General features: G+C 45.1%; 1 protein-coding gene across 1 annotated transcript in view; it reads left to right on the top strand.

Annotated features, from left to right (window-relative positions):
* Positions 1–23,340, top strand: part of LOC119161004 (stomatin-4) — a 249,601-nt gene that overhangs the window by 193,727 nt on the left and 32,534 nt on the right. The window contains 2 exon segments of the mRNA XM_075880166.1: positions 5,876–5,948; positions 6,941–7,023. Coding sequence (XP_075736281.1) covers positions 5,876–5,948; positions 6,941–7,023 — 156 coding nt within the window.

Here is a 23,340-nt window from a genome sequence, read left to right as displayed (position 1 = left end):
GCTTTGAGGTAAACGTGATCGATACCCCTCCACAGCTCATTAAAAAAGCGTCATTCCATGGCTTAGTTCAACGCTTGAGAGAGGTAATCGGTTTTTATGGGTAAACCGCTCCAAAACATAACCGGAGAAGCGGCGTCGAAGGCAAGTTCTCGCGTTTCACAGCTGCGGCTGATCGGCGACGGTTTTCGTCAACAGAAAACTAAAAAAATAAATAAAATAGCCTGGTCCATCTTTCTTGTGCCTTCCCGGGCAAATCACCGTGAAAGTTCGTCGGTACAACACTCTTCTTTGCACGGCCCCAAACAGCGCGCGCACCAGCGAAAACACAGCAGCAACTGCGGTAGGCTCCGCGGCTTTTGACTGCCAAGCGAAAGCAAACGCCCGACAACAGCGCCTGCACCGCATTTTCGTGACGTGTATCCGGTGGAATTTGTCTATACTTATGAGGCTCGAAAATCCCCCAAAAAACATGGTTACTCTTTATATGAAATGAACCATCGCTTATTCTGTCTGCATTTGAGAAACTTGCGCAACGATGGGGTGCTCTCTCTCTCTCTCTCTTTTCTTTTCTTCACGTCAGTCTGCAGCCGCCCTCCGCACGCCAAAGTTTTGCAGACCCGATAAGCGAGTTGCGGCACACTCCGTGAGCAATCTCGCGCGCGCGTTGCAGATTTTCTATGAAGACACTGCGCGAAGCAAACATCGTTCACCCGAAGCTGCGCCCCGCACTCTTCTCCGCCGTGCTCTCGGTTTCGCTAGGCTTGTTTTGTTTTCAAAACAATGCGCGATTGAAAGCAGGCGAGTAGTCGCGAACAATGGGGCCTTCCTTATCTCCAAAGACCACTGCGTGATACGCCATTCGGGGCGCTGGAAAAGATCGACCTTTGGCCCTTCGCCGTGCCGCTGGTGACGATCAATATAACGTAGCCACTAAGCTCAGCCGAGCGAACGGGCGCGATAGGGGGCCTGGTTTTAATTGACGCATACTCGTATCCCATCTCTGCATTTTGATGTTCACTCGCGACTTACACAGCGCGCTGTTATGGACGCCACTAAAAGTCCTCCCACCCTCTCGTGGCCCTCTCTGTATGGTCGAAAGAGAAGCCACCAGACTACTCGGAGTTCACAACTTATCTCCGCCACATATATATATATATATATATATATATATATATATATATATATATATATATATATATATATATATATATATATATATATTACATATTACAATCACTTTCCTGCTTCAAGAGAACCGTCGCAAATGGATTCCGACTCGAGCAAAAGGACGAAAACATCGCTATATAGGATATTAAAGACAGAAATACAAAGCAAAGAAAAGCCATTTGTTACAACAGAGACGAATTTTTACGAATTGTTTTTTTATTTTTTTATCGGTGTTCTAGTGGTCGGCGAGATCAGAGGCGAAGTTTAATTTATGATGTCTTTGTTGAAGTGTATAAACTTCCGTCGGCTTTATCTCAATTCTTTTCTTATTGCAGGCCCATTTTTCTATCTCCTTGTTACCTTTGTACATAACAAATAGAGCATACACATTTTTCTTCGCGAAGAAGTAACTGAAGAGATAGAAAGTGAGTGACTAAAGTGGCAGTTCATTCGTTGACTGATCAAGTGCATACAGATAAATTGTACGCGAAAAGAAAAAAAAACACTGTGCGTCCTAGCTTCATTGGCATGCTTAAAAAATTTTGGCACATATTCCACGTATCTTGCGAATCAATGTTATGGGAAGCATGCGGGAACAAAATGAATGTGTTTTAATTTTTTATTAGCCAGACGTTATAAAGTGGCGCTCAACATTTGTACAAATCTACGCACATTTACGTTAAGCAGCCGCATGTGTTTTATATTAGCAGATGTTTGCAGTTGCGTAGCGATGCCAGCCCCGCCGTGGTAGTCTAGTGGCTAAGGTACTCGGCTGCTGACCCGCAGGTCGCGGGATCGAATCCCTGCTGCGGCGGCTGCATTTTCGATGGAGGCGGAAATGTTGTAGGCCCGTGTGCTCAGATTTGGGCGCACGTTAAAGAACCCCAGGTGGTCGAAATTTCCGGAGCCCTCCACTACGGCGTCTCTCATAATAATATGGTGGTTTTGGGACGTTAAACCCCACATATCAATCAATCAATCAATCAGCGTAGCGATGCCAACAGCAACATGAATATTAGCAACACCAGAAGTGGTAAGCTGATATGAAGCCCTTGTGTTTGCGCTGGGGCTCACGAGCATTTTATCCCTCGTTGCTGCTACACAGATCAACCTTAGTGGATGGCGCCTAACTATACAATTGACGCTAACTCGACATGACGGCTGTATCATAAGAGTACATAGGCAATGTTTATAAAATTTGGTGGCCAGTAATGTGACCAGAATGGATCTTTCACGAATAATAGGACCTATTTGCTAAGTATTCCCGAGACCTGGGGTCTCTTTGGGGTAGAATACTTGATTGTCAAGCATAATGCTACGGTTCGATTCATGCCGGAACACCTAGACTTATTCTTTGTGTTCGCACGGTCAACGCTGCATGTCTGCTTTTTCTTGACGCTCAAGCGTTAAAGTTAGCTATGTGTGTTCTCGCTGCTCCTGGGTAGATATAGAATGTCTATCACCTGTTGCACATACCCGCATACCAGTGGCCACTTTTATTTGGAAAGTATTTAGCGACGTACGCGACGAGATTGTGCCATTATTTATGTCAAGACCAGCGCGTCGGATTAGTCGAACCATCTTACCTTCCTGTACTGATTTTGGTGCACCCTAATTAAGACGGTGATCATGAGAGCACCCAGATGCAGGCGGATAGATAGATAGATAGATAGATAGATAGATAGATAGATAGATAGATAGATAGATAGATAGATAGATAGATAGATAGATAGATAGATAGATAGATAGATAGATAGATAGATAGATAGATAGATAGATAGATAGATAGATAGATAGATAGATAGATAGATAGATAGATAGATAGATAGATAGATAGATAGATAGATAGATAGATAGATAGATAGATAGATAGATAGATAGATAGATAGATAGATAGATAGATAGATAGATAGATAGATAGATAGATAGATAGATAGACGCCAAGAGTGCTCGCAGTACTTAATATACCGTATATACCTTTATACCTTGGAGATAATCCCAAGCAATATCAAGGCAAATAACATCACTACTACTACTGATACTGCTCTTCCGTATAATAATAATAATAATAATAATAATAATAATAATAATAATAATAATAATAATAATAAAATGTACCTTCAAGTAAAGCATCACATGTTACAATGACAGCAGTGAAACAACCCAACGGCTTTGAATTTGGTCTAGGCCGAACATGGTCGTGGAACCGTTCACTGTGTACCACAACGATCGCAGAGTGATCTAAGGGAATAGCATACCCACCTCAGTAGTTTTACAGTAGTGTCTCTCTCTTCATCTACCTTTACAACTTCCCAACCATTTCACCAATGTAAGGTAGCATATATACCGGTGTCATTCTAGACTGGCAAGCATCTCCGCTTTGCTTTTCCCTCCTGTCTGCTTCCTTCCTTCTTCTGCAGCTTTGATGGGCACACACTTTCGCAATTCAGGGGTGGAGCCGCAATTAAAAGAAAAACTCTCATAGACCGAGCAGTGAGAATGCGAAGAGATCCATGTAACTTCTATTTATTAACTTTCGCCTCGGTGGACGGCGTGGCTTCTGTCTCTTGTCCAAGGCAGGTGACCATCGAACAATAACGCGCTTAGTGGACAACTCATTGTTGCAGAAGGGATGCAAATACATTCTGACAGAATTTCAAGTGCTATTATGCAACCATAATGGCTGCGCAATAGCGTCTAATTTTACAGCATCGTTTGCATACTGTCATTCGCTACATGCAAGCGCTGTAGCTTGAATGAACGCGAACAAAGGCGGAAGGCTTGGAACCGTTCGATGCGCACGCTCTCTTTCACAGTTCTTGACATCACAATTATACTCTGCTTCCGAAATAGCAATTACACTGAACACATTGCAGACTCTAGCGTTGCAATGCTTTTTTTTTATTCATTCAGTGCTTTCTAGGCGCCGCAAGCAGAAAAAAATTCGCTTCGTACGGTTTCTCTCCCTCCCATTAGAGGAAAATATTATTATACTTGCAGTATCTCTGAACTGCAGAATCTATCGTTTTCCCTTTGCCTCCGTTTTGTTAGTCAGCCAAATGTCGATATGATTAACGAGATCGTGTGTTCTGTTATATCCGTTGACAGTGCCTATTTTTTGCTGCTTTTTTTTTAGTGCCAGCATTTGATCCCTAAATTTTTAAGTCACATTTTATTTTCTTGTAAAAAACAAAGCTATTGATATAAGCCTGTTAAACATGAGAAAAAAACTCATTTAGGGATACTTAGTTGTTATTTGAAAAATAATTTTATTCATTCATTCATTTACACATACTGCAGTCCAGCTGCAGGACTTTTGGGTTTATATTGGGTTTTATAAAACATTGAATTAAATACATAATATTAATGAATTGGGTTTAAATAAAAAAAACGGAACGACATGGTCTGCACAAAAAAATTGTGCAAAGGAACAACAGTCATATAAGCAGATTTTTACAAATAATAACAAGACGGAGTGCAGAAAATGATATAGTATTTTAATAAAAAGCGTGTTGAGGCATTCAAAACCTCGTCTCTGGATAAGGAATAAACAAGACCCGGTGTACCGTTCCAACTACGTTTGTCTAGGCTGTATTTACAAAATTCAGCCCATGAATGAAACACAGGTATATTAAGTACATCGCTGTTTCTGGTAGATGCTTATTTGGCATGCCTTAAATATAGTTGAAACGGAAGTTAGGGTAAGGTGGCATAATGTGGAATGACGGAGAAAAATTACAGTCATACCATGTGTTGATGAAGTTGTTTTCTTTAAGGGAATCAATTCCCTTTACGTCGCCAATTTTATAAAGATATCAAAGAGTTGCGTCTTTCCGCAAAATTAGTTTATGAGCTTTTCGTGTGTTAGAAATGTTGTTTTTTTTTGTGCAAAACGTAATGATCGTTGGGTATAACCTAATCTAGCTTGTTCGGGGTTTTGTTCGAAGTTAGGTTTCATACAATGAAAATCTTTGTTCCCAACAAGATTTACGGCTTGGGTGCCAGTAAAGACTTCGCTCTGCTGTATTGTAAAAATACACCCGCAAAATAAATGAACAAGACCCCTTCACTGTGGCACATGCATCTGAATAGAATACACATTTGCTTGTTTTATAACTCAGTCTTCCACGATAACTTAGTCGATAAACATCAATCCTGGTGTAACGACACTAGCATAACAACCAGCAAGTTACGTTAAACACCAAACTCTTGCAATTAGTATCGAACCCGTTTTTTCAGTTGGTTCCGCATTAACCCTACTTATTCATTTTGATCGTGCTTGTTTACTGCTTTTACTGTTTTAGCCTAGTTGGTTTATACGTTTGACCAATGAGCTTCCGTTTGATCACTCTGACGCTTCCTAGTAAATGAGGTGAGCAGGTTTCCCTTAACCTGCTCAATTCGGCATTTTTTGCCCAATCATCCACGCAACTTTGTTGTCAATAAACTCAACTCCATTGAAATAAACGTGCATTTTACGCATTTGCGTGTTATTACCACATAAACGTCATTCACTGCAGACAAAGGCGTCTGTAAAGTGCGAAGCTTAACTAGCTGCACCTTCTTACGTATTGAGCAAGCCTATCCGCTTAAGGAAACAAAATTGGCTTCGGTAGCGGCAATTGGTAGTCTCAAGTTACACAAGCCCTCGAAGATTTCGCATCGGTAGTAGCTGTACCTTATTTAGAAACGTTTCTCAACTTTGCAGGTAGTTCAAGAATACGAGCGTGCAGTCATCTTCCGCCTTGGTCGATTGCTTCGCGGAGGAGCCAAAGGCCCAGGTAAGGTGTCCACACTCCTGGCATGGCTTCCTTCGAATTGAGCGATTTGGAAGAAGGAGTATCGATCAAGGCATTCTGGACACATCTATACCAGGGCAGCGGAAAATGAAACCAATAAAATCGGGGCGAGCGTTGCTTGCAAGATTTTATCAACTTCTAATCAATATTCAACTATCATGAGGTTACGAGTGCGAAAGTAGAAAAAAACTGTTGCCAGTGTCGTTCACCGAACTCAGAATCTGTGTATCGTGCCTTTTTGTGCCCATACCGCTGTGCCACGTTGGTGGCGACTATGATATGTTAAGTACTCACACACGGGAAACACACGCAGATAGTATAATGGCTTAATTCACATACACTGCGTCCCGGGCACGTTGCGAGAGGTCATTAGGGTTGCGGCCTTGACGAGCGCGTCCACAGTTATGAGGAGCCATGCGGGAATTACGGAACGTTCAGATTCGGTGGATGAGTGGGTGCGAACATTTATTGAAGTCCGGCAAGGCGCATGTTAGCGCGCAGCGGGTGACTCACCTAGGAGCCGCCAGCTGGGCCAAACCTATCGGCCGCTCCACGGCCCTGCTGGACGGCCTAGAGTGGTCGAAAAAAATACAAAAGAAAAAAAAGTTAAGGCTTGCTGCCCTTTCAAAAACCTAGATTTCGGCAAAAAAAAACAAAGGCAGTTGGTATGTAAACACGTGAACCGCGCTACACATCTTGCGAAACCATTTATTTAGTCCCGCTCTGCAGAAAAAAAAATTAATCTGTTCTAATAGCACTTTGGCTTGTGCGAGTAGGTACATATCTCGGCGATGCTTCAGCGCGAAATTGACAAAAACAAAGGAGACATACAGAACACAAACGAGCGCTGTCTGTGTTCTATGTGTCTCCTTTGTCTTCGTCAACTTTGTGCTGAAGCCTATCCAAAAAAAAATTAAACAGTGTCTACAGACAATTATGCGTTTCTTTGTCTCCCCCTATCCCTCTCTGCGCAGGTATCTTTTTCATCATACCCTGTATCGACACCTATTGCAAGGTGGACTTGAGGACAGTATCATTCGATGTTCCTCCACAGGAGGTGAGTGCAGCCTGGTCTGTCTTGCATATGAAAAGTTCATATCACGAACGCTCAAAGAAGGCCTCGCCTAATGTACGATGCTAACTTACGCCTTCCACTCATGAAAAGAGTGAAGTGTGTGTGTGTGTGTGTGTGTGTGTGTGTGTGTGTGTGTGTGTGTGTGTGTGTGTGTGTGTGTGTGTGTGTGTGTGTGTGTGTGTGTGTGTGTGTGTCTGTTTTTTTCTTTCTTTTTTTGAGACTAACACATGCAGAGCAACGGTGCGCGCTGCATTCCTGGCATTCCCAGCCGGCGCGAGCGTTAGGCGTGCCGACTATACAGTTACCAGTACGAGCTGTAACCACCGCGTCTCGTCACCCACGTCTGTTGTACGCTGCGATAGCATTTCCTTACGTTCTTTGTTTGTTTGTTGTTATAATTTTCTAGCGCTGTAGAGGTTTCGTTCCGTTCTCCAAACATCATAAACCTGTCGGCGCCGTCTTCTTCTGTTCAACGCTGCGTCACTCTCTTTGTTGCTAATTTTTACTCACTTTTTGCATGGAATAGAAGCACACCAACCACGCGTGCTGTTACTGCCTCCAAGTGCTATGCACATTTATGCATGTTGGCGCCGTTTGCCTTGTGTACTTTGTTTAGTAAGCATTTAGAGCGAGGAGTGATGTTTAATGACCAAGTATGCGTGTTGAACAACTGGAATGCCGCGCCGGCAGCTTCATGCGTGCAAACTAACCAAAAAAGGAAAGAAACGATTAAAAGCTGGTAAGACTTAGCTGCATTCTGTACTGTTTTTTGTCCTGCAGTGTTTGAAAAAGGGAGACGGGCGAACAAATGAAAGCCCTTAAAACATGCCGTGTATATGATGCGTGCTTACCGAGTCCACAAAGCGAGATCGCGTTGTTTGTTTACGTATGTGAATGCGTGTGCAACCTGTACGAACCGGTGGTACTATGAAACAACCCCGCACAGTTTAACATCTCTCTATGTTTGTCTTGCTTGGCGTGTACACATGTATGCCTGAGGTGGCGAGATTCTACGCAATAATGGTCGCAGGAACGTAATCCACAACACAGAAAAAAATGAAAGACAAAAGAGAAATAAGCTTGGTGTAGTGGGACAAAGAGAACAACAACAAAAAATAAAGGAAAAATATGGCATCTTTTTACAGCGCAAAGAAGCTACGGGCGTTCAATACTGAAAATTTCACAGCACTGCTCAGTGTCATTATGGTTGGTACAAAAGTGGTGCAGGCTTTGTTTTCGTATTCATGTATAACATCCATCAGTGGCGCGTGCGCGTGTGTGTCTATTTATGTGTGCGTATACGCTTGTTTGGTTGTGCGTGTGTTATTAAGTGCGTGGGACGGGGTCGTGCGAGGAAAAAAAACAAAGGGAAGCCTTTGTTTCGGCCTTTTGTTTCTACAGCTCTGCTGCGTCGGTGGTGGCGCCGAGCATTTTCGTGTTCTCCGTCGCCTCCCGGCGCCGACGATCTTTGGCCCGCTTGTTTTGGAAACGCAAATAGGAGCGGAAGGTCGACAGAGGGGTGCAGCACCATGCAAAGCCGTAGCGGCTGGCACGCACCGCCGCCGCCTAATGGACACGAAATCCCATTACGCGTGCGCGCAAGCGCCGCATCGGCGCCCCGCGTGCATGCGCCATGCGCTTTCGGCGGATCCCGTTTCGTATACACATCCCGTCCTCATTTCCCTGCCTTCCCTGCCATGACCTTTCTCTCTTTCCTCCTCTTCCTTTATAGCGCCTCATCCCTTAGCGGCTGCCATGCGAGGCCCTGTACGGTGCCGTTCTCGAGCAGCGGCGGCGCGACGGCATTCATTCCCGTCCAATGCACTCGGAGAAATCTAACGGGCCTCCTTGTGAGCCGGCGCGCCTGCATCCCCGTGCACTGTGAAGTACCATTAGATGGGAAAGCGGATACAATTTCGAATTTTCCGCCCTTTTTCCTCCTTCATCCACTTCGTCCACCCCCCTTTCTTGCGTCGAGCGAGCTTTCGGTGCGCCCCATTACTAAATGGAAGCCCGTACGATATCAGTCTTTTCTTCGTCGTCGTTGATTACCCGCCCCCACCTTTCGCCAACAGAAGTTCGAGCCGTTCGAAGAAATTCCTTAAAACTCTCATTCCATTCTATCGACAACCGTATCATTCTCAATTCTTCCATGCCGACTGCATCAGAGTGCCGGGCTCTAACTCGTCAATTACAATCAATGAACACGGAATGCGCTAACTGCATTCTTCTGTGCCTTCGTTCTGCGTTCTTCTCTGTACTCATTATGTATTTTGTACATGTATGTGCGTATCTTGAAAAGAAGATAAGCAACATCAATGGTTCCTTCTAAGTGGCACTCCAGGCGCTCACAAAGGCGCGATACTGACACGCATGTTTATCCACGCCTTGTGAATTCTGCGAGGGTGCTCGATCGCCTGCTGCCGACGGCGTTGTCTAGGAGGCATTGTTACGTGCTTCGTTTAGTGAAATGGTTATCACACAATTAATCGAACACGCGGAAGAGGAGCGCCGCATACATAAACACTTGCTGGAAAGCAGGCGTGATTCTTGAGTGATTATTGCATTAATTAAATCACTTAGGTGTGACGTTACGGCTTTCCGCACATTTATAGCATGAAAAATGCTGTCAAGTAAGCACCAAGATTTGTTTACTTGACGTATTGTCAACTAAGCATGTCTTCTGATAGCTTTGCTCGTTTCTCTGTCTCTGCGACATTTCTTACTATAAAAGTGATGGCGATGCCATAGACTTACGGAGTTTGTAGCGACTAAGGTTTTAGCAATGCACTGTTCTCGGTGAATTTTTACGAATGAATCAATAGACACTGCTGCGTGTCGAAATCTGTGCCACAACAAATGTGCGGTAATAAATGCTAGTTTTCATACGCGTGGAAGCTATCTGCCATCTTTACAAAAAAAAACTTGCTAGTTGCTTTTTTTTGACACCTCGCACAGTGTTATTTTTATAGACTTAGTATCTAGGTGTACTTATACTCAATACTTTGACCAAGGTATATAACTTTCATAGAAACCCATGGATCCAGTAGTCGGTGGCTCGTCACCACCGTCGCCATCCACGTGATTGATTGATATGTGGGGTTTAACGTCCTAAAACCACCATATGATTATGAGAGATGCCGTAGTGGAGGGCTCCGGAAATTTCGACCACCTGGGGTTCTTTAACGTGCACCCAAATCTAAGCACACGGGCCTGCAACATTTCCGCCTCCATCGGAAATGCAGCCGCCGCAGCCGGGATGCCATCCACGTGAGAAAGGGGCAACTTACAGCAAGCAAAAAATAAAATGTGACGTCACCACCGGTAGCGGTAGCGACGTCACGCATTTGCCATACATGGAGCGAAATTGCTTTTTTTTTTATTTGGTGACCTTTCACGGGCCGTTAGTAATACGTGATTTTATTGCGTCTTGTGTCTCGCTATAGTTGCGTTCGGGAGAGAAAGAAACCAAAAAAAAAAAAGATTGAAGAAGCAACTTTTTTTATTCGTCAAATGACGTACTTGAAATATGCTCAGCAAACTTCGTAGAGGCAATTGTGAGACAACTCTTGACGAGCACAATAGCATAATAGTCCGAAAACTCGGGTTTCCCAATCCCCCGCAGGGGCGCCTGCGCAAGTAGGCGTTTGGTGTGTAGCGACACCACGGACCCGAGCTAACGGGGGAGTTTTGACTCCCTCCCACGCCTAGCCGTGCGTGGCTTTGCCGTGTCCGGGGAAAAGGAGATCCTGGGGGTTGAGCCGACGCTGGGTGATTGGACCTTTAAGGCCCCCCCGGCAGAGGCAACACACCCCTTTGGTCCCGGCTTCACGTAGACGGCACCCCTGGGCTGACCCACCCAGGGGAAATCGGCAGTCGCCTTTTCCTATCTCTCTCTCCCTACATCTTCGTCTTTATCTCTTACTGTTTATCTGTCCTGTCTTCTACTCTCTTCCGTTTACTTCCAAACTTCCTGGCGGCTAGGGTTAACCCTGTGCAAATAGCCTACCTTGGTCTAGGCGCATTGGGTTATAGTGGCGTTGTACGGCTGGCGTCTGCAGGTTTCAGCTTTCGCAAACTTGTAGCGTCCCCTCGTTGGGCTCCGTGGTGGGTGGCCGCCAACGCTGCTGAACAAAAATAAGACAGGCATGCACAGAGCGTTCCCCTTACTGTCTGATCGTGCCGGCTTAAAGCGGGTACGCACCGATGATATAAACTTTTTTAACCAGCCCAAAGAAACATATACTCACTATCATGTTATCCACTGTGAAAAAACTGAAAAGCAAGCCAGAACCGTCTCTCCTTTCCTGGTTTCTGGATGTCTTACCGAAACTCTTGGCACAGGATACAAGGTAACCAAAATGGCTAGTGGAGACCTTCTCCTCGAAATCCGTGACAAAGAACAATTTGAAAAGCTAGACCGTCTTTCAGATTTCGGTGGCATACCAATAACCATAACACCACATAGATCAATGAACACAACTCGCGGAGTGGTATCTGACATGGACTTACTTGACTTGACTGAGACTGAACTTTTGGAGGGGTGGAAGAGCCAAAATGTCACTAATGTACAGAGAATCATCATTAAAAGAGATAATAAGGAAACACCGACGAAACACTTAATACTCACATTTGCATCCAGTAAACTACCGGAATCTATTCAAACAGGGTACACAAAGACATCTATCAGGCCATACATACCAAATCCTCGTCGTTGCTTCCAATGCCAGAGGTATGGCCATGGCTCTAAAACCTGTCGTGGTTGCCAGACTTGTGCACAATGTGGAGTACTAGGCCACGTGTCTGAGAACTGCGAACAACCGCCACACTGTGTAAACTGCGAAGGAAACCATGCCGCATATTCACGCTCCTGCACATACTGGAAAAAAGAAAAAGAAATAATTACGTTGAAGGTGAAGGAGAACATTACATTTAAGAAAGCACGGCGAAGAGTCGCTCCATTCTATGGACCTACATACGCTGATGCGGCGCGTCAGGGGGCACCGCCGCACCAGCCCTCGCCACTCCTTAGGCCCGCGCATACCGAGCCGGTGGTTGTGGCACCTGCCCCCAAGGCGGCTGTGGCCCAGGCTACACCGCCTACTCCCAAACAGAGACCGGAGACTCCAGAGTCCTCCGGTCTCAAGACCTCACCTCACCAGGCGAGGCCCGAAGCTCGAATTAACAGCCCGCACGTGCGGGCATCCAGTGCCTCCGAGGAGGCAATGGATACGTCGGCACCCTTGGTGCCGAAAGAGCGGCGTGGCTCCCTGGAGCGCGTCAAGAAAACAAAAAAGCAGATAACAGGGCCTGGTGATGGCCCTGGTAAGTGAACTCAAACTCCCTGTCTAAACAGCCACTCGCTTTTCGTACACACAGCACTATTTCACATTCACCATGAACACTCAAATTATACAATGGAACGTCAGGGGCCTTCTCAGAAACCTTGACGACATCCAAGAACTCTTACATGAACACTCACCAAAAGTGCTGTGTGTACAAGAAACACACCTTAATTTAAAACACATAAATTTTCTTCGTAAATACGTTATTTTCCGAAAAGACCGTCTTGATGCCATGACATCATCCGGAGGTGTTGCCATCATAGTGAATCAAGGAATAGCATGCACACACTTACAACTCCAAACATCCCTTGAGGCAGTGGCTGTTCGAGCGGTTCTTTTTGATAAACTGATCACAATCTGCACTATTTACATTCCTCCTAGCTATCAGCTGCAAAAACGCGATTTACACTCTCTAATTGATGAACTTCCGAAGCCCTATATTCTCCTTGGAGACTTTAATGCGCATAGCAGGCTATGGGGTGACTCTCGGTATGACGCGCGAGGTCGACTGATCGAACAGTTCCTTATCTCGTCGAGCGCGTGTCTTCTGAATCGAAAGGAATCAACCTATTATAACCTCGCTAATAACACCTACTCCTCCATAGACCTGAGCATAGTATCTCCATCTCTTGTGCCTCTACTCCAGTGGAAAGTCGTCAGTAATCTGTACGGAAGTGACCACTTCCCCGTAGTTTTGAGCACAACGACAGTAACTGAGTGTCCACCACGTGTTCCCAAGTGGCTCATAAACAGAGCCGACTGGGAACAGTTTTATACTATCGCTTGTCTAGGTTGGAATGACATCTGTACTTTGAAAATTGATGCTGCTGTGAACTACTTCGCAGCATTTTTGATTGATGCTGCAACAAAATGCATCCCACAAACAAATGGACACCCTGGAAAACGATGTGTGCCATGGTGGAACTCTGAATGCCGAAACGCGCGCAAACAGCAAAACAGAGCTTGGAGGCTGCTTCGGAACTCACCGACAGCTGAAAATCTTGAAACCTTCAAGAAAATAAAGTCTCAAGGCAGGAGAACGCGTCGGCAGGTCAGAAGAGAAAGCTGGCAGAAGTTTTTATCAGGGGTTAATTCATACACACAGGAGGCTAAAGTCTGGAACATGGTCAGTAGGATAGCAGGAAAACAAGTACACACACTTCCACTCGTAAACACTCAGGGTGATACCTTGGAAGATCAGGCAAACTTCCTCGGTGCACACTTCGAACAGGTGTCCAGCTCATCCCACTATACTGACAGTTTCCAAAAATACAGAACAAGAATAGAAAAGCAGAAACTCGAACACAAATCCACTAGATACGAGGCATATAACCAAGCTTTCAGTCTAGCTGAGCTCCGAACATCTCTAAACTCCTGCAGTACTTCTGCCCCAGGTTCTGACCGTGTAATGTATGAAATGTTAAAAAACCTACCAAACGAAACCCGAAAAACCTTACTTTGTTTGTACAATGCTATTTGGTCTTCTAGCACTATTCCCACCTCCTGGAAAGAGGCTATTGTTATTTCCATTTTGAAAGAGGGCAAGGACCCTTCTTTAGCTTCGAGTTATAGGCCTATTGCACTTACAAGCTGCTTGTGCAAAGTCTTCGAAAAAATGATAAACTGCCGACTTGTACACTTTCTTGAAACAAACAATTTGCTTGACCCATTTCAGTGCGGGTTTCGAAAAAGTAGATCCACGACACACCACCTTGTTCGTATCGAGGCACAGATCAGAGACGCCTTCGTTCATAAACAATATTTTCTCTCTGTGTTCCTCGATATCGAAAAGGCTTATGATACAACATGGCGTTTTAGAATTCTAAGAGACCTGTCCCACCTTGGCGTGCGCGGAAGAATGTTTCACATAATCGAAAGTTACCTGTCAAACCGGGCATTCCGTGTCCGTGTGGGCAGTGTTCTCTCACAAACATTTGTCCAGGAAACAGGCGTGCCACAAGGTGGTGTGCTTAGTTGCACACTTTTTATTATCAAAATGAATTCCTTGCACTTGTCCATCCCCCGCAATATGTTCTATTGTACATATGTCGACGACGTTCAGCTTGGCTTCAAGTCATGCAACTTGGCAATGTGTGAGCGGCAGGTTCAGCTGGGTTTAAACAAGGTCTCCAAATGGGCAGATGAAAACGGATTTCGACTTAACCCACACAAAAGCACGTGTGTCTTGTTCTCTCGAAAGAGAGGCATGTACTCGGAACCTGACATTCGACTGAACGGGCAACGTCTGTCCGTCAAAGCCGAGCATAAATTCTTAGGCTTAATCTTGGACAACAAGTTGACCTTCGTACCACACATAAAGTATTTAAAAGCAAATTGTTTAAAATCCATGAATGTTATAAAAGTGTTGTCACGTACTACTTGGGGTAGTGACAGGCAATGCCTCATGAATCTGTATCGAAGCTTCGTTCGCACCCGCTTAGATTATGGGGCCTTTGTTTATCAGTCTGCAACTCAAAGTGCTTTGAAGATGCTGGACCCTGTGCACCATTTGGGCATCCACCTTTCTACGGGTGCTTTTCGCACCAGCCCCGTAGAAAGCCTTTATGTTGAGTCAAATGAGTGGTCGCTTCATCTGCAGAGAACTTATATGTCCTTTGTTTATTTCCTTAAGGTGAAAGCGGATAAGAAGCACCCCTCATACTCTACTCTTAATAATTTGTCGAGCTCAATTCTGTTTCAAAACAGGCCTTCGATGAGGCAGCCCTTCTCAGTTCGCCTGAAAAGTCTAGCTGACGAAACTGGAGTCTCACTTGAACACAGTTTAATGGCTCCTGTAGCATATCCGCCACCGTGGCAATGGCAGACTATAGACTGCGATGTGTCCTTTCTAGAAGTTACAAAGCATGCGCCTATTGCCCATATTCGAACATACTTCCTGGAACTTCAACACAAATACACACGTCCTGAGTTCTTTACAGATGCCTCCAAGTCCAACTCCTCTGTGTCCTACGCTGCTGTCGGCCCATCCTTTTCGGATGCTGGCCCTCTACATCCAGGCACAAGTATCTTCACAGCGGAAGCTTACGCGATACTTGTGGCAGCTAAACACATCAAACAATCACAAATACAAAAAGCAGTAATTTATACAGACTCCCTCAGTGTGGTAACGGCTCTGCACAGTCCTAAAAAATAAAAAAACCCGGTCCTTGTCTCACTTTACTCCAATTTGTGCACACTCTACACACTAAAACAACATGTTGTAGTGTGCTGGGTGCCAGGGCACCGTGAAATTCAAGGCAACGTGATGGACGATCAGCTCGCTGCATCCGTCCACAAAAGCACTGCCCCTGCACCCATAATAATCCCGGCCCTTGATCTTAAGCCGACTCTCAAACGAAACCTCAGGGACTACTGGCAGAGCAAGTGGGATACACACACACAAAACAAACTACACATTATTAAGCCACACCTTGGTCATTGGCTGCCAGTATCAAAATCGCGTCATACAGAGGTAATACTAACGAGACTCAGGATAGGACACACGTACACGACACACTCATATCTTTTGTCCGGTGGCGACCCACCATTGTGTGACAGATGTGGTAAAGCACTAACAGTTCTTCCCATTTTATTTCAGTGCAAACAATTGGACACTATAAGAAAACAACACTTTCCATTACCCTACCGACAACGTATACCTTTACACCCTGCAATGTTCGTCGGTAGGGAACCGCTTTTCAGTTGTAAATCATTGCTAGCGTTTTTAAAAGAAATTCATAGTTTTCATATCATATACCCGAGCATTCCGTAGCACGACCTCTCCTGAGACGTTTTCGCTGCGGTGGCTACACAAGAAAGCACTTGCCTCACGGCCCTTGGACGCAAGTGTATGAACGAGTGAGGCACTTGTGCTAATGCCATACATATCCACCATGGTCTTTTATTATCACCAACTTTGTTCATCTATTCGCAACACACACACCTTTCACGGCATGGTAATGATGTTATTACTTGTATGTTTTTACCCGCCTTACCGCGAGGAATTTTATGGCCCTTATACAGCCACTAATCACAATCATCGTCCACATTCCTTGTCCCATGAACTGGCGCTCTTTGGCCATCAAATGGCCCTTGCGCCAAAAAAACACCATATATCATCATCATCATCGGGTTTCCCAATCGTTGAAAACAACTGCAGCGAGACAGCAGCTTTTAAAATATAGCTTGCAGCGTATCGCTGCTTAGCATGTCGCGTTCACCGTCACCAAATGCAAAGGCACGCCGGCCGTACGCCAGCGAAGGCAGTCGGCAGTCACAGGAGTGGCTATCTAAACATTGTAAGAGCCAGGTTAACTCTGAAATATGTCACACCAGTAAACAGCGCATAAAAAATAAGTAAACTACAGAACGTACGCACGAAATCACCATGGAAAAGGGAGCGATGCCTCGTTAACCTGGTAGTGCGCCGAACCAAAGAACACGCCAAACTAAACAAAAGCTCTGATAGCAGAATATTGCCCACAGAGTAATATAAAAGGCTAATAGAGGACACTTCCACAGGCCCCTGCGGCTGATTTGGGTTCGCAGCGCCCCAAACCAGTGTGGGGACACTTTGCAGCCTCAGAGATGGCAGGCCGCAGAAAATACTGTCTCGGAGGCCATTTTGTAGTAACTAGCAATACTATTCAGCCTCCGAGACCACGTACATGCGTGCTCGTCTCTGAGCCCATACTTTACTCCATTCTACCGCGTCGTTTGCATGCATCGATGAGATTCGTGTAACCTGCACCGATAGAATGGCAAGCACACGATGCCAATGTGCGTCAATGCATACATTTTAATTAAAACATGATAATCATCGGAGGAGCGAGAGTTTTTATTTTCAAGTGATATACTTGGTAAGCATATGCCCACTTTGTTAATGTATGAGAAACGCAGGCACAAAGAGAGGTTCATTGCACTGCGAGACGCGAAAATACAGCTGACATATAATGATGATAAATTACACACAAGAAATAAACATATAGGCAACAACATAAGAAGACCCGCAGCAGAGTAAAACTGCAATAAACGCACACAACTACACATACAGTGCACAATGCGACATGGCAGTAGTTGCCTCAACACTTGACTCCGGCATGAACCGAAAAAAGAAAGAAAGAAAAATGTTGACTACGTTTTCTTTCCCACCTTCGCACTAATTTTATCCTGCACACTTTACATCGCTCTTTCGCGAAAAACAGTCACAAACAGTTGCTGCAGCGAAAACAAAGTACTTTTAGGTATCATGCAAGCTGTCAATGAGGCAGGAGAGTTTACTCACAGATTACGTGCTAGCTTCAGCTAGCATACATTTTTATAGATTCACCACTTCTCTCTTATGCGCTTATTAGAGCTTCAAGCAATTTGCGAACGGCAGAGATAATGATACTCAGCATAGCTGCCCTTTTCCCAAAATCTCAGTCATGCAGTGAAATCGAACACATGCAGCGTTACAAAGAAAGCCTAACGACGCGAGCAGTGACTAAATTATTTGAGTCAAGAAAAAATTTTCTCCCAAACGTGCTGCGAAGCATTCCAAACAGTTCCCTTTCGTGTGAAGCAATGCAAGAAAACAGCAAGCGAAGTGAAGAGCACAAAAAAGATCTCTGCGCCGAACAGCACAATGTCATAAACGTTAGGTTAAAGCTTCAATGACAAATGCAATACACCCTCAACATGGTATTGATGGCGTTCGTACCTATAGCAGCAGCCAAGGTGAGAGGCAGACGAAACAAGTGAAGATCACGACGCACGCCGGCCATCTTATCGCACATCTTTTATGGCATCTCCCTGCAGCTGCCCGTACTTCTTCATTGCCCTAAATACTCATAAACACGGAGCATGACAACGTTGCCGTCGCGTCGCGTCGACGACATATGCACTGTTCTCGCACCCAATCGAAGCCTGATCCCAGCCCGACATTATCGCACCGCACAATTGCAGATGTTAAAGACGGATTCTGGCCGCTATCACATACGTGAAAACACGTACTAGAAAAAGTACTGTAGTTATTAACTAGTACGCGTGTTTCCTTGAAGCAGTAAGCGATGTGTCGCCATCTCATGGCTGGGTTGAAGGTGCGTAGCTAAGCCGCTTTTTGGCCCGAGTGACCATTCTTGTCATTTTTGTGTTACTCTATAGATTGCTCTTGCGCTACAGTGTCTAGAAATTTCTAGACACTGTACTTGCGCCAAACCGTTGGCCCAAGTTAACAGACTGGCTGGATGTGCCCACTGTTTTTGAAAATAAACGAAAAAAAATTTGCCCAACCGTTTATTTTTATAGCTTATTTATAAATTTATAGATTTTGATAGTTATAAAATATATTTTATAACTATCAAAATTTAAATATTAAAACTAAACGTTTGAATACTTTTTGTTTTCATTATTTCTCCCCTCCTCACCTAGTCGCGCTTCAATCGACACGCGGTTGTTGATGTCTGTCGCAATATATTTCTGACCACTTTTCGTTCCGACTTTCGGACTTACTTAGATTGACCTTGACATGAACAATGAGGAAGAAGAAGAAGGAAGAAAGTTTAAGCGGAAAGACAGGGAGGTTAGCCAGTTCTTAGATCGGCTGGCTACCCTGTGCTGGGGAAAGGGGTGAGGGGAATGAAAGATGGTAAAAAGAAATGTTGCGAAGAGAGAGAGAGAAATTACAAAAAAATTGCGACAGAGGAAAGGCAACATCAAAGAGTATAAGACACTGAAGTCTGTCTCTGAGGCCAGTTGTCCGCAAAAAGCGTAGCAAAGCTTTCAAAGCCTTCTGGGCTGAGGATGGGCTCGGCCAATGACCCAGAATCCTTTGTTTCGACAAAGGCCGATCGTCTAGTCTATCCAGAGCTGCAGTGAGTTCTTGTCTTTGCGCGTTGAAATGGGTGCACTCACACAGAAGATGCGCGATGGTTTCTTCGCAGCTGCAGTAAGTGCATGTAGGAGAGCTGGTCATTCCAATGAGATAAGAGTATGCGTTCGTGAAGGCCACTCCAAGCCACAGGCGGCATAAAAGAGTCTCCTCAGCTCGAGATATCCTTGGGGGAAGACGAAGCTGCAGATCGGGATCAAAGTTATGCAGGCGCGCGTTTGTGAAGTCTGTTGAGTTCCGCTGTACCAGTGTGAGGTCACGTGCAAGCGAACGAAGTCTTGTAGCTGCGTCGGTTCTTGAGAACGGGATGGATGTGTATTGGGTACCATTGTGTGCAGAACTAGCGGCCTCATCTGCGCGGTCATTGCCATATATACCGCGATGACCTGGTATCCACTGATACACTATGCTGTGCTGTTTTTCGATTGCTTGGTGATGAAGAAGCCTTATTTCAGCTACTAACTGTTCATTAGGTCCATGGCGAAAGGGTGTTATAAGACATTGAAGAGCTGCCTTCGAGTTCGAAAAGATAGACCAAATTTCCGAAGGTTCTTCCACTATAAACTCCAGAGCTGCACGTATGGCGGCGACGTCAAATGCGATGTCATGAACTTAATTGTGATGTGCCTTGCGGGAATAACCACCACCCCTGCAGAGCTTACTGAAGACACCAAGCCATCCGTGTAAATGCGAAGGCGTCCGTTGTGCTTTTCTTGCAGGTAGAGTAATGTGGCCTGTTTCAGGGCTAGATGCGACGACTTTTTCTTATTTTGGATGCCAGGATTTGTAAGAAGGGCTTTGAGTGGGTGTAGGCACCATAATGGTATCGGCGGCCGTGCTGCATGCGTGAAGTGCAATGGAAGCACTGCGCAATGCTGAGCTGCAGTTGCGCTGAACGCTGAGTGGGGCCTAGAAGTTCGAAGTGAGGCGAGGTGATGAGATGGAAGCCGAGCGAAATGTCTTATGTGCATTCTCAAAGCGTCTACGCGGATGTATGCGTTGACTGGATAATCACGCGCAATGATGACTGTCGCTGCTATAGACGCGCATCTCGGGAGACCAAGGCATATTCTCAGAGCTTGGGCTTGCATCGACTGGAGGACGCGCAAGTTTGTTCTTCCGATCCCGCAAAGCACGGCTAAGCTGTATCGCATATAACCGAGGAACAGAACAGTGTATAGTTGAAGCATTGCTCGTACCGATGCACACCATGTTTTTCCAGCAAGAAACCTCAGTACGTGGGTGATCATGGTGAGTTTAGTTTTCGTGTGGGCGATGTGAGGGCTCCAGGAGAGGTCGCGATCAACTATGACTCCAAGGAATCGGTGGGTCTTCACGTAGTTGATCGTGTGTCCGTTGATTTTAACAATATATGGGCTCATCGCCTTATGCGTGAATGCTATAAGCGAGCATTTCTCTGATGACATCTCTAGTCCCCGTTCTTCCAGGTACTTTGTCGCTATTGTAGCCGCTCTCTGAAGCCGGGCACGCCAATGAAGGCGTGTTACACCTGACGCCCAGATGCAGATGTCATCTGCATATATTGATGAATGGACAGATTCTGGAAGTGCGTCAACCAGGCTGAGTAGCGCTAGATTGAAAAGTGTGGGGCTAAGAACACCACCTTGAGGGACACCACGACGGTTGCAATGATGCGTTGTTGTGCCATTCTCCGTCTGTACAAAGAAAGTTCTGCCTTTCAGATAGCTGTGGATCCATTGGTAAAGCCGACCCCCTAATCCAACATTTTCCATGACATCCAGAATGGCTTCATGTGACACGTTATCGTATGCACCTTTCACGTCCAAGAACAACGCCGCAGATGAACGTTTCAGACTTTTTTGATGCACAACAGACGACACCAGGTCTATAACGTTATAAATTGCGTACCGCCCACGCCGAAAGCCCGTCATAGCATGAGGGTATACCTCGTGGTGCTCCAGGTAGCACTCTAGGCGAGTCAAAATTATCCTCTCCATCACTTTCCCTAAACAGCTGGTAAGCGCTATGGGGCGATAAGAGGTCAAGTGCAGAGGAGATTTACCTTTTTTAAGCACAGGGACGAGGCGGCTGGATTTCCATGAATTAGGGATAAATCCGCTGCTCCACGAGTCATTGTACACGGATAGAAGGGCCCGTCGAGCTGCTTCTCCGAGGTTGCACAGAGCCATGTACGTGATCCCATCCGGACCAGGCGATGAAGATCGTTTGCATGCCGTCAAGGCCACTTGTAGTTCCTCTAGAGAGAAAAAGGTGTCCATTCTTGAATCTCTGGAAACCGGAGCGTGTTCTAGGTGGCGCGTGATGCACGCGGACGCCTGACCAGCAACGTTCATGCAGAAATATCCTGCTACTTCAATTTCGGTGCTGCCTTGGTGGAGAGAAAGACACTTGAAGGGGCGATGTTGATGTGGCGATGGTGGTAGATCACGAACATCGCCACATCAACATCTCCGTGTCTGCGTCAAAGGCTTGTGTGGATCCAACGATTCGCACAGATATTTCCAGCGAAAGGACTGAAGTGAATTGATTCGCCGCTGAATTTTTTTCTGTAGGCACCTTGCCTCCCTCAAGTCGTGAATGGACTTTGTGCGCCTATATCTTCGTTCTGCACGACGACGGATCGCTCTGAGCCGTTCCAATTCCGCTTGATGTTGACAATATTCTGAAGTATGTTGAATATGATGGGTCACTTCTTGAGTAGCACCTCTAATCATATCCTCGAGGGTGTCAAGAGGAGGCGCTTTATTTTTTTGGCACCTCTTTTCCGTCAGTGACCTGAACTTTGTCCAGTCGATGCGAGTTGAAGTGTCGTAATTTGGCGATTTTTCCAGGCCCTTGAATTTTAAATAAGTTGGTATGTGGTCGTTTCCAGGAATTTCATAGTCTGCGAACCACTTGACCTTTCTATTTATAGGCTTCGTGAACTATGAAGGTTACCTATTGCCCTTGGAAGCTTACTTGTCTCATGGTGATTGCTTTTATACGGGTCATGTAGAGTGAGCCATCTCACATCGGTACTTTTCGAGCTTACTTTGCTATAACTGCTTTTCCGACTTTACATTTGTTTATGGTCTAGTAGTTACACGGCCCATTTTCGCGTTACTTTGTGGTAGTAAAAACAGTGTGAGTACATAACTAGCAATATGTTGTAGACAACAAAGCTATACAGGAAACACCAATGCGGGGTATATTTGCGGCTTCGCGAGAACAGGGCGCTACCTGTAGACACGCCTATCTATAGATTTGCTGTAGGACTGCCGGGCACATACACGCACGTGCCAAACCTTGGTCGTTTATACCCAGAGTGGACATAACGCAAAGCCAAAGATGGCAAATGTGCTGCTATACCTAAAAACCTCCAATTGCACTCTATTGACGAAGTTTGATGGCTACAAGGAGCCAGATATGCACGTCGAAGCAAATTATACATGTAAAGTAGTTGCTGCAATGAATGCTGTAAGTAAATTTACATAAAAAGTATACCACTACAGGTGCATCAGAATACCCTGAACAGACCATCAAGGCAGATTCAAATGACTAAAAATCAAGACATCGGTGTGCCTCCTTCTACTCAACCGATGATTGCGAACATAATGTTTCGAAGCAGTCTTAGGAAGGAATTTGCGCATGGAAAATTGGTATTTTTTGCAACATCACGTGTGTATAGGCCAGCGTGAAGTACGTGAGAAGGACTAGAGGTGTCAGGTGTCCTTTAGGACAACCCAACTCAAAGGCAACCGATCGCAATCGTGACATTTGAATTGTTGACTTGACTGGGCTTGGGAATGTGTAAGTTGACTATACTCAACTTATGCTAATGTATATAAGTATAGTCATCTCATGTGTAATGAAGTAACCACGTAGTAACGAAATTAGGCAGCAACAACAATTTATTTTAATTAACTTCAACGGCGATGACGACAACAATAACAACATCTGCAACAAAAAACTGTGACTTTCCACTTAAGGGACGAACTTTTCGGGCACATATATTTCTTATCACAACTAAATCACTGTTTGTTCTAATTGAAATGCAACAAAGAAGAGAATAATTACGCAAACACACGTAGCTAAATCAAT

The sequence above is a fragment of the Rhipicephalus microplus genome, chromosome X, assembly GCF_043290135.1.
Source record: "Rhipicephalus microplus isolate Deutch F79 chromosome X, USDA_Rmic, whole genome shotgun sequence".
Lineage (NCBI taxonomy): Eukaryota > Metazoa > Arthropoda > Arachnida > Ixodida > Ixodidae > Rhipicephalus > Rhipicephalus microplus.
Note: the sequence above shows the minus strand (reverse complement) of the source record. Positions and strands in the feature narration are given on the sequence as shown.